The following is a 16,211-nucleotide window of genomic DNA, read 5'->3' as shown; positions in this document are numbered from 1 at the left end:
ATATATTAACTTTTAATCATCATTCAAATTTCAGTTTGTCTTTATTGTAATTAGCAAATGTTAGCATGCCAAAACTAACTGAACTAGATGGTTAATATAGTAAACCTTATACCTGCTCAAATCAACATGTCAGCATTCAGACAAATACAGCCTCAAAGACCTGCTGGCACGACTGTAGTATTAGTTGCTTCTCCTTCGACATGTTTCTCTTTGTTTTGTCAGATTTTACAATCAGCCGACACTTTCAACTTTCAAATGTCTGCTTTGGTTAATATTGCTTTTACTGCAGTTGTTCTAAATACTGGCATTAATATGAAATGTCAAAATATTAACAAAGCTATAAAATAAAACTATTTACGTGTATTTTTCATAGTGTTTTACGGTCTGTGTCATTCTCACCAGTGTCCAGCCCCTGTCGCAGTTCTTTGATCTTATTGGTCGAGCCCGACTTCCTGTAGATTCCCTCCGTGTAGAGGCCGTGCATCTCGATGTAGTTGATGAGTTTCTCCACCAGCTGGGGCACCGTGCGCTCCTCGCTGGTCAGACGGGACAACTCGACGCCATACTGACGAGACGACAGCTCCGGGTCGTACTTGTATACAAAAATACAAACACAGAAATACACCACGTTAGAGTGAGCCTATGGTATGAAAGCTTAGCTGACGGGCGACACTAACCAGCAGCAATTACAGCATGATGCTGAATGATAAGCTCTCCACATTTACTAAGTGATGCCAAGTATACAACAACATATTTCTAAAGTTTGCTTTCATTTGCCACCATAAGCCACCTGTCTTACCACATCAAGGAAGCCTGAGTGTATTGAAATGAGTAAAGACATTTGATTTCTTATGTATTCAACTTTCTTTCAATAAAAAGAGGAATATCTTCTTTCAAACAGGCACACCGTTTGTAACTGGAACTGATAAAAGACCAAAAGCAGAATCAATCAGGAAAAGAAGACAGTGTTGACATGGATTACATCACAAACATTTAGCTAGAAAAGAAGAAGTCCTTTCTCACAAAGGTTCTCCAAATTGAGTTGGTTTTCAGTATGTAGCAACTTCTTTTACTGATGATGACATCGAGACACAAAATAAATCAAAAGATTTTTGTCTTCATCAATTTCAACACTGATGTGACACTGCAGCCTCCTGAAGCGACAGGAAAATATCCACATACCTTCTTACTGCACTTGGTGGTCATCTTGGAGCAGCACTTCCTGTGGCAGGCGTAGCGACACACTGAAGACAAAAAACAACAAAGCAGTGCAATCAGACTGATGGCATCAGTACAGCCCGTTCACGAACACAACAGCTGCAGCCAGTCACGACCTCAAAGACTCAGGTAAGTGTGGAGGCGGCGGAGAGTTTGGATGGGATGCCTGCTCTCTGAGCCGCCGTCAGAAAAGTGCAGATGGAGCGTTGTAACTAGATAGAAGACAGATTTATGAAAGTAGCAAGAGGTTTAATCAAATCTTGCTGAAACTTAGGAACGCAGGGAAAGTGTGTTAGTTTTGTGAGTTTGAACGTGTTGAGTGTGAGTGTCTGCGTGTGTGTGTGTGCGCGCGCGCGCGTGTGTGTGTGTGTGTGTGTGTGTGTGTGTGTGTGTGTGTGTGTGTGTGTGTGTGTGTGTGTGTGTGTGTGTGTGTGTGTGTGTGTGTGTGTGTGTGTGTGTGTGTGTGTGTGTGTGTGTGTGTGTGTGAAAGGAGGAGGAGGAGGTGTAATGTGCCATGTGGGTGGAAATAAAAACTACACACATGGGCGTGAGTGCCTGTGGATAAGTGAGTTAGGAGAGCATTAGGTGGTGTGTATGTGTGGTGTGTATGTGTGGTGTGTATATGTGTGTGTATATGTGTGTGGGTCTGTGTAACCTTCGGCAGACTTGCAGATCTTTACAGCTTTTAGGCTGAAGACAAACGCACGAAACAAAGCAGTGCAGCTGCTGACAGAGAAATGAACGCAGTTCTTGTTTAGGTAACGTCATCAAGTCAAGTACATAGCAGAACATACTTTATGTACTTGTATGTAGTGTCGGATATCAATACAGGAGTTTTAAATATTCTTGAAGTACCTGATATATGAAATGTGTTTGGTTACCCATACTGTACTTAGTGACTCTACTTAACTTTACCTCAGTTTTAATTTATCATATTATACAGTAACATGTTCTGTTGTAGCTATTTAAAAGAGTTTGTCATTCATTTTACGTAATATAATAACCCTGTGCTTTGAATAATAATTTGTGTTTAATAACATTTTACCAAGCAAATTGTCAAATTATCTTTTTTTTTATTTAAAAAAAAAAAATAAAAAAATCCAGAATGTATAAATATGAAGATATTTTTCATTTCGACAAGTTTCATTACAGGATACTAGATATCTCCTACATCAGGGAAAGTCTATGCAGTGGCCTCATGCTCCCATTTTCCACTTGTATAAGTCACATATTGGACCAGGATTTGCTTCCAATCTGTGATGGCATAAATCCCCCTCACAGGTACAAATGAAACAGATTGAGATTTAATATTTTAAAGAAACGTTCCTCTTGTAGCAGCATGAATTTCTCTAAACAACTATTTATATTTGATGCATCCCTCTCTCCTGTTTATCCTGAACAGGGTCGATCACAGAGCCAACATGGAAAGACAGACAACCATTCACGCTTACATTCACACCTACAGCCAATTTAGAGACAACATGTCTTTGGTTTGTGGGAGAAAGCTGAAGCACTCATAGAAAACCCACGCAGGCATAGGGAGAACATAAAAACTGCACACAGAAAGGCCCCAGATGACGAGATTCAGACCCAGAGCCTTCTTGCTATGAGGCAACAGCGCTGACTACTGCACCCCAGTACCACCGTGCCCAGATTTGATGCTCGCTGTTAATAATACCAAGATATTGATTACCCCATGGTCACTTTAAACCATGTCAATCTCTTTTCTACATGCATGGTTTTTTTTTTGGCTAATGCTCACATTTGCAGACGCAGGCTCGGTCCATCATCCAGATGAGGGAGGAACAGTACTCGCAGTAGGTGGGGATGCTGTACTGGGTGGACTTGAAGATGTGGCCGTTGTGTTCCTCCACCTGCAGGGGGCAGCAGAGCCACCAGTCAGCTCAGTCTGAGTATAAAAGGTATTACTTTCTATTTTTTACAAAATGTTGCTGGCTTTTCAACTCACAATGTCAGTTTCCTTCTTCCTCGACTTCTTACGCTCTCGTTTAGGAGCCTGGAAAGACACAGACAAATGTGTTATGTGGCGTGTTTTGTGTGTTTCTTGTAAGTACAGCAAATTTAAATAATTGATATGTATAGATTTTACTTGAATTGCAAAGTTTACAGCATGAATATGAAGAAAACAATACATTATATCACCACAATACACGGGATTATCTGCATTTATTTCCTGATATCATACCGAGCCATTTTTGTTTGTTTGCTTTAATATTTGTATCATTTGTAAGATTTCTCTTAATAGCCAAAGGTAGCATTTCTCTGTTCTCTCTTAATGAATTGCTCCAGATGTTAATGTCCTTACCCTGCCGATGGTTCCCTCCATGGGCTTATACTCTGTCATGAATTCATCCAGGAAGACTTTGAAGGTGTTGACCCACACCTTCACAGGCGACTCGCTCCAGTCTCTCTGCTCCAGACGCATGGTCTTCTCCAGGATGTGCTCGAACAGCGCGTACAGATCCTTGTAACGGATACTCTTCCCATCATCCATCTGGTGGGGAGGAAAAAAGTCAAAGAAAAGGAAAGATATATCTTTTTATAGTTGGCAAGAAACTTAAAACAAAACAAAAACATTTTCTTGCGGGTTCTTCTATTGACTGTAGATTATTCACATCATTCTGTCCTCTTAGATGCCAGATACTGTAAGTGGAGTGACTGACTGGACAACACAGTGCAGGTCAGAGGGATTAGACCATCACAGTGATTGTACTTCAGTGTAACTGAAAACCTCCCTTACTCCATCTCTGATCACATGATGCCTCAAGTAGCTGAGAGCAAACAAAGAAAAAAGAGGGCTGAGGACTCACAGCCAGGGCGGTGGAGTACGAGTTGAAGATGTTGATCCTGAACTCCTTCAGAGCTTTCTTGAAGACAACGTCCACCATGGTGTCCTTTTTACTGTCCTCAGAATCCAGGTCAGCGATCTGGAGGGACAAATGCGTTTCAAGTAGACAGACACTTTCTTTGCATTTATCACTAAAGTGTCTCCTTTCACATTATACATTAGTATTACTTCTATTGTGGATTAAAATATCTATTGGGGCAGCTTTGATGTAAGAAAGACATTTATGAACAACCTCCACAAGTCAGGTCCTCCCTGGTTTTGTCAGAATATAAAGCAAAGACAAAATCCAAATTTGCTGATAATGCAAATTTAAACTGAACATCCACAGTGTGCTCAGAGTAAATCTGGTCAACTACCTACTACTTTATTAATAATATTAAATTGCATTCCTCACTATTATGAACCTTGCATGAGGTAACGTTCATGATGCAGCTGCATTAGTCTTTTGTGAAACTGATCAAAGGTACAAGAGACTCCCTCATGTGTTAGTTACGTAGATAAGTGAGCACACGTTTGCCTTCTCACCTTCTTCATCAGGAAGTCGTTCATACTGCGGTAGTCGTGGGCCGACGTGAGGATGTTCAGGGCGTCGTTCTGCCACTGAGCAGGTTCCAGCGTGATGCTGCTGATCTTCACACTGCGACGCCTCCTCATTTTAGGAGACAGCTCCTTGTTCTCCTTACTGTCCCTGAGCCCCTGAGACGCAGACGCCTCCAAATCTGGACTGTGAGGCGGAGACACACCTTCTGGGGAGATGGAGAACAATTTAGTTTTATTAATCCAGGGGTGAAAACATTTGGAAAACTTGTGTTATTCTTTACTCCATACAGTAATCGTGACCTCTGAACTTCTCGTGGAGGAAGACAAAAAACGTTTTAATTATTTACCTGACGGGCAAATTGTAATTCTGGAGCAGTTTCTATTGATTTGTATATGTGTGTTTCTACTGGGGCTGCAGACAGCACATTGTGTAGCTTTTTCTTTTACCACGTGTCTCTCCAGATTCACTCCTGCTGCCTTGCTTCTCTCTTGACAGTTTTTTCTCGCTGTGTTTCGTCTTACTCCAGAATCGCATCTTCCCTCTCATCCTGCTAAACAAAAGGAGCAATTATTTCAGAAATATGTAAAAATCCACCACAAAAAGTGAGAAAGGTTCATTATAAAATGCATGAATGGCAAATAAAACATGTCACATCCTGTCCCAAAGAAATGCGTATAAGTCGGAGTGCAGTTGTAAAATAAAATAAACCTTCAGTCAGTGGTTTAATAAATGTATTCATGTCTTTTAGAATAGAAAGTCAGTCAGTGCTCGAAAATACTTGAAACGTCGAGCAGTGTAACATCGGACATGTCACTTTTTGCGACAGTACTGTGACAGCTGATGCATTCAGCTATTAAAACAGACTTTTTCTGTCGATGTAGAACAGACACTCGATGGATCTACCTTCCATCCTGGCTGGAGGTCTTTCTCAGGACCTCCACTTTGCCCAGGTCCCCTGATGACATGGTCTTATGGATCTTCTTCTGGTCTTTGTGAGATGGCTGGAGAGCAGACAACGACACAGCGTGAGAAAGAGCATAAAACACATTAAAACCTGACTTCAGTCAGCTGATTTGGTTCTGTCAGGTTTCTGATTGGTCCAGGAGTCTATGGATTTTGATGCTGTTTAACCGGCTGGTTCCTCTATGTGCACTGCTGAGGGACATTTTCTTGTGGAAAGCAAAACTATGTAACGGAGTGATTCTGTTTGTTTTGTTAAAATTTTCTGTAACATCCCAGAAGTGTAGCTATCACATTGTTACAGTAAATTATGGAAGAGACTACACATTTAAGTAAAGCACGACCAGATCTACTCATAAATGATGAATCACAAAAACATACGCTCGAGCCAAACAAATTGAAGAAATAAACAATATCGACATTATCCATGTTGATATTAAGTATGACAGAGAAACAGAAGTCCTATTTATTAGATCCTGTTAGAAAAAGTTGTCGTTAGTGAGAAGTTCCACTGGATACTCAAGGTTTGATCGATTCCAGCATGCAGCAGCAGCAGCGGTTTGACGTGCAGAGTAACACATGCTGCGGGATGTTTGGTTTTCAGAACAGTTCAAAATAGGAGAGGACAACGTCTCTGACCAAAACCTGTAAGACGAACAGGAGAGTTCATGGTGACCGTCTCTGTTCATTGTTGTGAGAGTATAAGTAGTTACAGGGATACCTTATTACACTGCCATTTTAACCTTTTGTTTTTCCTTCCAGACAACTGGCACACTGTGAGAAGTTTTCTTCTTCAAATTTCACAATTTATTCAGATGAGCCTTGATGTAGAGGAATTTACAGCAGCACCAGTCATGAAGTTGTCAATCAATCTAGGTCTTTTATTAAGCAAAATTGTCAAATATTTACTGAATTCATCTTTAAAAATGTGAGGATTGGCTGCTTTTCTCTGTTTAAAACTGTTTTAAAACAACATCCATCTGGACTGATAATCAGGCAAAATTTTAACTTTGAATTTGTCATCTTGGGCTTCTGTGCCTGGTGGGCGCTTTTTTCAAATGCTTTTTCTCATTTTACTGTCTGAACAATTGAATAGAATACATAAAAAAATAATTAACAGACTAAATAACAAATATAATTCTTATTTTTCACAACGTGGCACGTGTTCACTGAAGGAAACCAGGTGAATAAACTCAAAAATGTTGACATATCCCCCAAAAGAAGTATATGAGATGAGAGAAGGAGTGATGTCTGGCGGTGGCAGCTTAGCTTGGGCTTATTTTCAAACCAGCAGCCAGCAAAGCAACGTGCAAGGCCATTCGCTACACAGTGTGACAGACAGATTTTAGACCTCCTTCGTAAAACAAGAGCTGGCACACAGCAGGGAAACATCTGTTCGGTCCAACAGGAGTGAAACAGTATGACGAAAGTGGGGTTAGCAGTGTTACAAAGCTCCTCCCCCTGCCGCGTGGCCAGGTCCACCTGAGAAAAGGGTGGAGGGGGGGGGATCGAAGTGGGCAGGCAACTCGTTTGGAGGTCAGGGGACCTCTGGAGATCCGGTAATTTTACCATCTCGCAGTCACTGTGACAGTCAGCCTCGGGGTGGGCGCGTGGGGGAGACAGGGAGGGGGGCAGCGTGCGGGAGTGGGCAGGGATGTAGTATTCATCATCGTCGTCCGACTGGGTCGCCCCTTCAGAGTTACAGCGGGTGAGGAAGTCGGAGCGCGTCCGGGACATTCGAGCTTTCTTTTTGGGGCCTGGACGACCCACCTGCTTCCATGCAACCACAGGAACACATCAACTCTGTGTGATTGTGTATTTGTGTGTGTGTGTGTGTGTGTGTGTGTGTGTGTGTGTGTGTGTGTGTGTGTGTGTGTGTGTGTGTGTGTGTGTGTGTGTGTGTGTGTGTGTGTACTTTGTGCATGAGATGAGAAATTGACTTAAAGTACACTAAACTGTAAAAAAAAACAAAAAACTATTGAAGGAACTCTCAACTGGTGCCTGATTTATTTTTTATGAGGCAAATTTAAAGTAAAAATCACAACAAATTGGGAAGTCAAAACGATGAGCATGTGATAGGTGGAAGAGTATGTGGCTGTTCACATAATGTGTATGTGTCTTACCTCTCTGTTTCTGGATCCAGCAGATTTAGAGTCATCTCTGAACATGGCAAGAGATCTTTCCTGGTTCACCAAATCCTTATCAGACCTGCAACAAACAGCCACACTTTATAAAGTTTTACAAAAAGACTAAAATCTGCTTTTAAAATGGTTTCTCATGCAGAATGACCTTATTACTATACTTAGACTTATTACTTATTACTTAGACTTATTACTAGTGGCACATAGTCTTTAACTAATAGCTTCCTTTCTTTTGTGGGGAAGGAAATGCACCAATTCTGGAAACTGTATGACCACCAGCCTTTCAAAAAAAGCTGCTGCATTTGGTTAAATGCGTTTTATTATGACAATCCTGGAAGATTTTTTTTCTGGATTTTCTGAACAAAATATTTAAAAAGACCCTGGGCTTAATACAGGAATGCACAGTATGAGTGGGGTTTTGCAGAAGCAGCATTGCAGGTGTAGAAAGAATTTTCTAAAAGAACCACAGGTTATGTTGAGATGAGCAGATTTAGCACTCTCAAACAGTTATACCTTCCAGTGTTACACTTTACTTACTTAGAGAATGGCAGCTTGCGTCTGGGTGGGGCGAACATAGTGTTCGAGGGTTTCTCCACCATGTTCACAATCACAGTCTGGGCGGAGCTCTTCTTCTGGGCTTTTGGTGGTTTGGTGTCCAGGACCGGGCTCGGAGCCTCCTTCCCTGGCCGGATCGTCTTCTTCTCCGGCTGACTGGAGGGAACAGTGGGAGCATCGGACTTCGGCTCCAAGACGATCTCAAAGTCCACCTCTGAGGCACAAAGTCCTGGATCTTCTGGACTCGCTTCATGAGTGGTTGAAGGGGGGAACTTAGAGGACTCGTCCACCCCACATACGTCTGTTGTGGCCTGAGTAGAAATCACATGATGCTGTTCCATGTCTGTTACAACCTCCAAGCCCACAATAGGTGTCATTTGAGAACTGGCTGCTCCTGTTTGAGAAGCACTTTCTAGGGTTTGGGCTGCCAGCAGCTCTCCCTCCTCCAAAGGACTCTCTTTCTGCATACTAATCAACACCACCACAGGCCTTCGAGAGGTGGACTCCCTTCTCTCTTTGTGTGATTTACTCGGGCTTTCAAATTTTGGTTCATGAAGTGGACTTTGGTCAGAAGCGATATAAAATGTTGCCCTTGGACCCTCCACCTTGTTTGGCGGCTCCATCAGAGGTTTTTCATTATAGTTTGAGTCTCTCAGCTCCTCGTGAAGTTGAATATCCAGAGTTTGGGGAAGTTCTTGAGGTGCAATTGACTGGGAACTAACTCCTGCAGAGCCTTCAGTCTCCATGTCTTCCACATTCAGCAGCTCAAAGCTTCCATGACTAGCTGGGGATCCCCGGGGCGAGTGTCTGTTTTGCTCCTCCAGCTGACCGGTGCCGCTGTTTGGTACCAGGTCTTCTGGCACTAGACCGCCCACACTGGTGGTTCGGACTTTGAGAAGCTCCAAGCTGAATTGAGCCTGCTCCAGTTCTCTCATTCGTCTGCTCTCTCGTTTCGATCGATTCTTATGGCTCGTCTCATCTATGCTCCTGCTTCGCTCCGAGTCCTCTTCTTTTTCTGTCTCGGCCACATCAAATGAAACAGGCTTACAGTCTTCAGAAAGTTCCACAGGGAGATAAGTGTCCTGTCCTGATGAGACGAGGTCCTCCACAGGGCCTACATCCAACTCTGCTGGTGGACTGGGTTGTCGCCTGAGTCTCTCGTGCTGCTCCTTTAGGTCTCTAAACCTGAAGACAGTGATGAAGGCAGAAGTGTCACCAACATCCATCTCTATTTAAAGCCCACAGAAAACAGAAGCCTGTCATACACACACACAGGATCAACTGGATTTTACTTTCAGTAATGAAAGTAAGATAAAGAGTGACATCGCTTTTATTTGGAGTCCTATTCAACCGATAAATGTCAGTCCAAAATTCACTCTTTTCAGGTCTATTTTTGTTATCAGCCAACTACTGAGGAAGATATGTGTCTCTTTAGCTGCTAACCACTAATTAGTAAAGTTGTTATGTTTAATGTTCAGAATGCTGTTAGAGGGTTTATTGGCTGCAAGTTGTGTATCAAATAACTCAGCTTAATCTGATTTGTGCCCATTTTTATCATTGCTGAATATTTCTAAATTAAACACACAGAGAAATCAATTATGATTCATGGAAAAGGGATGATTATAATCAACAGCATCCACGAAAAGAACCAGTGATCCATCATCCACTGAAACCAACCACCTCTCTGACAGACGCACACTGTGTTATTTGTTAAACTCTTTCATTCACCTGAGTCGAGCCTGGTATCCTCTGCCCATCGCCTGTAACTGCGTCACAGTGCTGTACGTTCTACAGTAGCGGATCCTCTCCTTGAACCCTCTCCAAGCTGTTTGAATTGTCGTAGCTGCCAAAGATCTGCGATGGCAGCAGTTTCTCCAGCTCTTCTGTATGACGATGGCAGAGTCGCGTCGAAGCAGGAACTTCCTGCGCTCCCTGTAACCCCTCCAGGCTGCCTGCAGACACACGACCGCTCCTTCCTCCACGCTCAGGTCCATGGTGGAGCGCAGGAGGAGGTAGAATCGCCACCATCGCTGCAGAAACAGACGAGAAGAAAGAAAAATATGTCGAGTTACAACTGATGGAAATATTTTTGGCTTCAAATGTGTATTCAAAAAGAAAAAGGTGCTAATTCCTTTTTCCAACTCTCTAAAAATATCTCCTCTCAGCAGGGTTGAATTGATGCCGACCTTAGGTATGAGATTTGATACTTGTTGTTCATGGCACACTACGGTATGTCAGGATAATGTGATACTGTAGGACTGACATCACTGGAATGCTTGACAAATTCATGCAAGCTGCATTGTTTTGATTAAACCCTGGAATAACTCTAAAACAAACAAAAAACATCTAATCAACAATCCCCTGAATAAAAATGAGCTTAACTTCTTCTGAAAACTTTGCAAATTAAGAGCACACTGTCTTTTTGTAAAGTATTAGATATCCAGCCACATTGTTCACATAAAAACTAATTTGACTTAAAACAGATGGATTGTCTGAAGTAAACCTGAACATTTTTAGAGATTTAGCAGTTTATATGTAAATGCTTATTCTTCTCCTAAAGGTTATCTGTGCCTTGTTGGCTGCTGCTCAGTGTTTGTCTCTGGAATGACTGTGGTTATTTTCTTTCACCCTGACAAAGATTTGGACAGCTCCCCTCAGAGATCCTCCAGAAGAAAACACACAGAGAGTGGCCTCAATTCGGTGTTTTCCTCCTCTGTCAATCTTTTCACCATTTGCTTTGTTTCATTGTTTCTTCCCTTAGTCTTCTCTTCTTTTTCTCCTCAGAGAAATAACAGTATTTATCCTGTAGCATTTCTTTTATTTTCTTTATTGCAATCACACATTTAAAAAATCTGATAAAAAAAAAATAAAAAAAAAAGTATTTGCATTACGTAGATCCTTAGTAGCTTATAGATAATGTTAGAAGGGTAAAATATTTTTTAAGTGTAAGTTTTGAAGGAATCAGTTATTTGTCAACCAAAATATTCAGTCACTGGCTGCCCAATAAAAAGTGAGACCAGCCTTAAAAAGCAGCTTATTTCTTCCTCCTCTGGTTTTAAAGTTGAACGTCTGTTTCACCTATGACCAGATCCACCATGGGAGGTATGGCAGGTGTGGTTGTGTGTCCTGGACACACCCGAACATCACTGAAGCTGGGTCAGAAGTGAAGATTATTCAGAGGTGGGGTTTAAAAGTGTATCATGTTCTCTTGTATCGCTAAAGAAGACGAATATGAATTTTATATTACACAGACTCAGCAATAATAGCCAGAGTAAGTAGTGAAAACTGCTGCGAAGGCATAAGTGCATATCATCTCTCTTTATAGACTATATTTAGAGAACCATGTTCCATATCCAGAGTACATGCACAACTATTAATGGCTTAATGCTTGGACAGTCCAGGACCAAAACGCGTTAATGGACGATGGAAACTCCCTATGAGGTGTTGGCTGGAAGAAATTCAGTATTAATGATGCCCCTCCAGCAGTGAGGAGACCACAGGAACAAGGTTGTAGCATTGGAGTATGAGCATTTCATAGGCCGTTAGTCTCTCTTCACTACATCTCACCTGGATGGCAGTCGCGGCTCTTCTCATGTCGACAAAGTGCTTCCTCTCCAGGACGGCCCTGAAGCGGCGCTGCAGCGTGACGATTCGCCGCAAGACTTCCTGGTGGAGGAGGGTCTGAAGACGCTGCCGCTCTGCCTCCCGCAGGAACACCTACGTCATACAGCGGCATTCAAATGAACATTGTACTGCAAACCGCAGAGACAAAAAAACTAAAAAAAAGAAGCAGAAAAGCAGGTGAACTGATTTCCAGAATTCCTACCATTGTGTTTCCTACTTGGTACCCAGCAGGCAGCAGGTGGATCCGTCTGAAGAACTCCCTGATACCTGACTTTGTTGGACTCGTGCCCCGAGGCAGCAGCACATGAAAGTGACGCACAAAGTCCTAAAAGAAGATGTGTATATGACCGACAAACCATTATTGTTGGCAGCCTACTGAATACTTTTTTTTCTCTAGTATCACTGCACAATGTAACACTTATTGTAACACTAAGGTGGCCGTGGATCTGCTGTGCGATGGGTGTAGGAGAGGTTTACCTGGAAGGTGTACTTGATGCTGTATCCTGATTGGCGGATCCGGACGGTTTCCAGCATTCCTGTGTACCTCAGCTGTCTGAGCACCAGACTGTCACTGAAACGCAGCGGCAGCTGAGCGAGACAGACAGAAGAAGAGTAAATAAAATGAGACGGGAAGGAGCGGTCACTCGTTAAGAGAAGCTGCGTTTCAGGGAAGACTCTTCCAACTACCTTCTCAGCGTTGGAGCGGATACACTTGACGAAGTACGGCTCCGACTGATCAAGAGTCTCCATCAGCTTATTGAGTGATGCCTGCACACACAAACACAAACCAATGTCATCACATCCTCATTCAGTGTCAAGGTAAACGCAGCTTTTATATTTCTTCACACAACGCAGCTCTTGTCCTGTAAACGCTGGTAACTGCATTTATGATTGGAGAGTCAAGATTTCAGATTTAGTAGTTGATGGTTGACAGAAATTTGCTTTGTTGAGTTCAGATGATTTTAGTCACTTTCATGCCTGCAAATAGTCAGTCTGCTGTCATGGGTGTTGTTGTACTTCACCAGGTTTTCCAGCAGAGGGCGACAGCAGCACTGACCTGGAACTGAGCACTGATGCTGGGCGGCTTCTTCTTCTTGTGCAGGTGAAGTAGTGACTTGGTGATGCGGTCATGGAGTGTCACGCTGCTCAGGTAGCGCAGAGACTTAACGTCCAACAAGTGCTGTACACAGAAAACCAGGTAACATATGAGCCAGTGTATTATTGTGTTGAATGGAAACTGTTTCTAAAAATACTGTCTTGTGTTGTGTCAGTTTAGTGTCTTACCTTGGGAAGGGTTGGTTTACTTTTGCAGTTTTTGTTTCTCCTAAAGGTGAGAAACAGTGTTTCCATCAGCAGGTATGAATGCAGAATTAATGAAACAGTCTGCACAGCAATTTAAAAGAGCAAATTTAAAGATTGATTGTGGACTATCATAAGATCCAAATTATAAAAAAATCTGAAATGATTTGTTACAACTGGATAGCAGTTTTTCCCATTGGCTCGAAATGGATTTGGAAGGTAGAAGTTCTTTAAAAAGCTAAAAACAACAACATTTTATTATGTTGTGGAACATTCCTGACGATCCAGCTTATATCCAGTATATCAGTACCAATATTAGACCACAAGTGTTTTGTTTCAAGGTAGGTAAAAATGAATTAACCAGAAAAGTGCTTTAAATATGACAAAACATAACCCCAGAACTTGTATTGGAATCCGTATGAACAGAAAAGCACTACTGTGACCCCATGTTACTGTGTGTGTGTGTGTGTGTGTGTGTGTGTGTGTGTGTGTGTGTGTGTGTGTGTGTGTGTGTGTGTGTGTGTGTGTGTGTGTGCGTGTGCGTGTGCGTGTGCGTGTGCGTGTGTCACTCACAGTAGGATACCCTGAGCTCTCTCCAGGAGCTTGCTGTTGTTCGAGTTGAGGAAGATCCCGTCTTCTTCCAGGGCAGGGCTGCCCGTGGTGGAGAGCCGACCAGACCTGGAGCTGCGGCCATTACATCCAACACCATAGCCATCCCTGCGGTGGGGGAGTGGGGTGGGGTGAGGCAGGGTGGTGGTGGGGGAGTAAACCAATTGATTCTCAAGGCGAGTCAACAAAACTAATTTGATTTAATAATGATATACAGGGGTTAGTTTAAATGAGTCACTTTCTCTGTAGATCTTTTAGCGACACCAGATTAATAATAATAATAATAATAATAATAATAATAATAATACATCAGACACTCATATTGTCTCGGACTCACCTGCTGGCCTTCTCATTCAGGGCGTTGGTGCCTTGAAGATCGGACAAAGGTGTCCGGGGGTTCTTCCTCGTGATATCTGGATGTAAAGAGGTGAGGAGAAGAAAAGAAAGAGCGAATGAGATTCAAAGCTCACTACATTTATCTTCACCTGCTTCTCAGTCGCTCAGTTTGAAACCACAGCATGAAGATCCAGCACTTGAGGGCCTTTACACTCCTTTCTGTTGTTTTCATGTCCACTTCTATTGAAAGCCCAACTCCACCCTTTATTCACCCCTGTACCGCTGTGAAGCACAACAACCTATCGCGGCCTATGGCTTCTATCGCGGCCAGCATGATGAATTTCATCCTCTAACCCACTGCTCTACTTTTATCCTTTTATCCGTTTAGGCTCTCATCTTAGACAACAGCTGCAACATCCCAAGTCAGCCTCGACGTTTGTGTGTGAGAACGAGAGATTTCTCCTTCACCTCAGTGATTTTGGCAGTGGAGCATTAATGCGTACGGAAACATTACGTATAAAACAAGCAGCTTACGTTTGTGGGTTTCTCATGTTAAAACAGGGGTTGACTCTGTACTTTGACGTTTTTACCAGCAAAGAAACATACGTTTAAGGAAAGTCAATTCCTCAGACTGTCATGTGACCGGATGGAATTAAAGGAGCAGTTCAAAATGTCTACATGTTTGATCGCTTTCTTGTATAATGAGTAGATTGACGGCACAGCTACGTCTGTGTGGTAAATTTTAAGCTACGGAAGAGCAGCTTCCTGATAGCTAAGGTTAGCACAAAGGCTGGAAACAGGGAAATATATATTTACATTTAACATGCTACAATACGTCTTGGCTGGAACTAGTAACTTCCTGGAGTTTGTGCTGGTTGCCTGGCAACTGTGATGTCATCTATTGTCTGATGTGACGTTTGGCAGAATTGTGAATAATAACACTATTCTTTTATAAACAAGAAACTATGACGGTGCTACACTATGTGCAGTTGAAAATGAATGAAAAACAAATACAAATAAAGTAAAGGAAAATTGATGTGAGAGACTGTGGGTCCTGCCCCCTAAATTCAGCATCCTGCATTTCCCATAATGCAACTTGAATTGATAAGGAGTTATTTTCTTATTCTGAAGCCCAAAAAATATTACACTCATACTAACCGTAATCTGCACTGATGTCGAGGTGTAAAATCAGTGGAGTTTCCCTTTATCAGAAAAACAATTTGGGGAATTCACTTGGAAATTTCAGTGCTGACGAAACGCATCAGTTTATAAATGAAACCTTCTCATATTCTAAAAAACAAAAGACAGCTAGAAATCCCAAATGCCCCAAGTGCATATACAGGCAATCATTTTGTTCACTATTATTTTGATTCTATATTCATGGATTGCAAACATACTATCAAACTTTTCAATAAAATAAAACTTCACACATGTAGAAAAACAATTACCACAAAATTCCACATTATTTGTTTTGGATAACTTGAATCCAACACGTACAGACATTAGGCATAACTGTGAATATCCCCTTTGTATTAAAACTCATTATATTTCAATTGCAATTCAGAAACACTATATTCTACCTTTTAAAAGAAACCACTCTGAACGAAGCGGCTTGAATAAAACATAAAATCAGAGTCACTTTTTCAGCTGCCCTTTATCCCTTTTCATTTGCATTATATGCAGATCGTTGTTTAATAGGTTTTTTGAAAGGTAACTTCTACATTTTTGATGAATAATACATGAAACTGAATAAAAAGAAATACTGCAAATGTTTGCCGCACAAAATAATTCAGTGGTTTCACTATTTGTGTTTTAATTACTGTGAGTGTCTGTCAGTGAGCTGCAGCTGCACAGAGGACAAGCTGAAGGTCTTCGGAGTTACTTACTGTATTTCTCATCCTTGCATCGCTGAAGGATCTCAAGGCTCCTCTGGTGAACCGGGTGGTGAAGGAAACTGAAGTTGTCAACAGCTTTGACCACAGTACAGGGAACTGCAGCATCATTCCCTAAAACACAGAGAGGGAGAGAAAGATTCCAAATGAAGCGTCATGAAGAAAAG

The 16,211-nt window shown here is 42.0% G+C and overlaps 1 protein-coding gene across 1 annotated transcript in view; it reads right to left on the bottom strand.

Annotated features, from left to right (window-relative positions):
• The window catches only part of LOC138619135 (unconventional myosin-IXAa-like), a 134,514-nt gene that overhangs the window by 9,113 nt on the left and 109,190 nt on the right, over positions 1-16,211 (bottom strand). Inside the window, 21 exon segments of the mRNA XM_069695402.1 lie at positions 400-592; positions 1,183-1,244; positions 2,981-3,092; positions 3,188-3,235; positions 3,545-3,733; positions 4,050-4,166; positions 4,613-4,833; positions 5,075-5,178; positions 5,532-5,629; positions 7,712-7,796; positions 8,267-9,469; positions 10,013-10,314; positions 11,852-12,001; positions 12,111-12,233; positions 12,386-12,496; positions 12,596-12,676; positions 12,966-13,088; positions 13,193-13,232; positions 13,781-13,924; positions 14,154-14,229; positions 16,039-16,158. Coding sequence (XP_069551503.1) covers positions 400-592; positions 1,183-1,244; positions 2,981-3,092; positions 3,188-3,235; positions 3,545-3,733; positions 4,050-4,166; positions 4,613-4,833; positions 5,075-5,178; positions 5,532-5,629; positions 7,712-7,796; positions 8,267-9,469; positions 10,013-10,314; positions 11,852-12,001; positions 12,111-12,233; positions 12,386-12,496; positions 12,596-12,676; positions 12,966-13,088; positions 13,193-13,232; positions 13,781-13,924; positions 14,154-14,229; positions 16,039-16,158 — 3,702 coding nt within the window.

This window comes from Brachyistius frenatus, unplaced genomic scaffold (assembly GCF_029030835.1).
Source record: "Brachyistius frenatus isolate BFR_SWC_R1_liver_20210118 unplaced genomic scaffold, ASM2903083v1 Contig_19, whole genome shotgun sequence".
NCBI classification, from domain to species: domain Eukaryota; kingdom Metazoa; phylum Chordata; class Actinopteri; family Embiotocidae; genus Brachyistius; species Brachyistius frenatus.
Note: the sequence above shows the minus strand (reverse complement) of the source record. Positions and strands in the feature narration are given on the sequence as shown.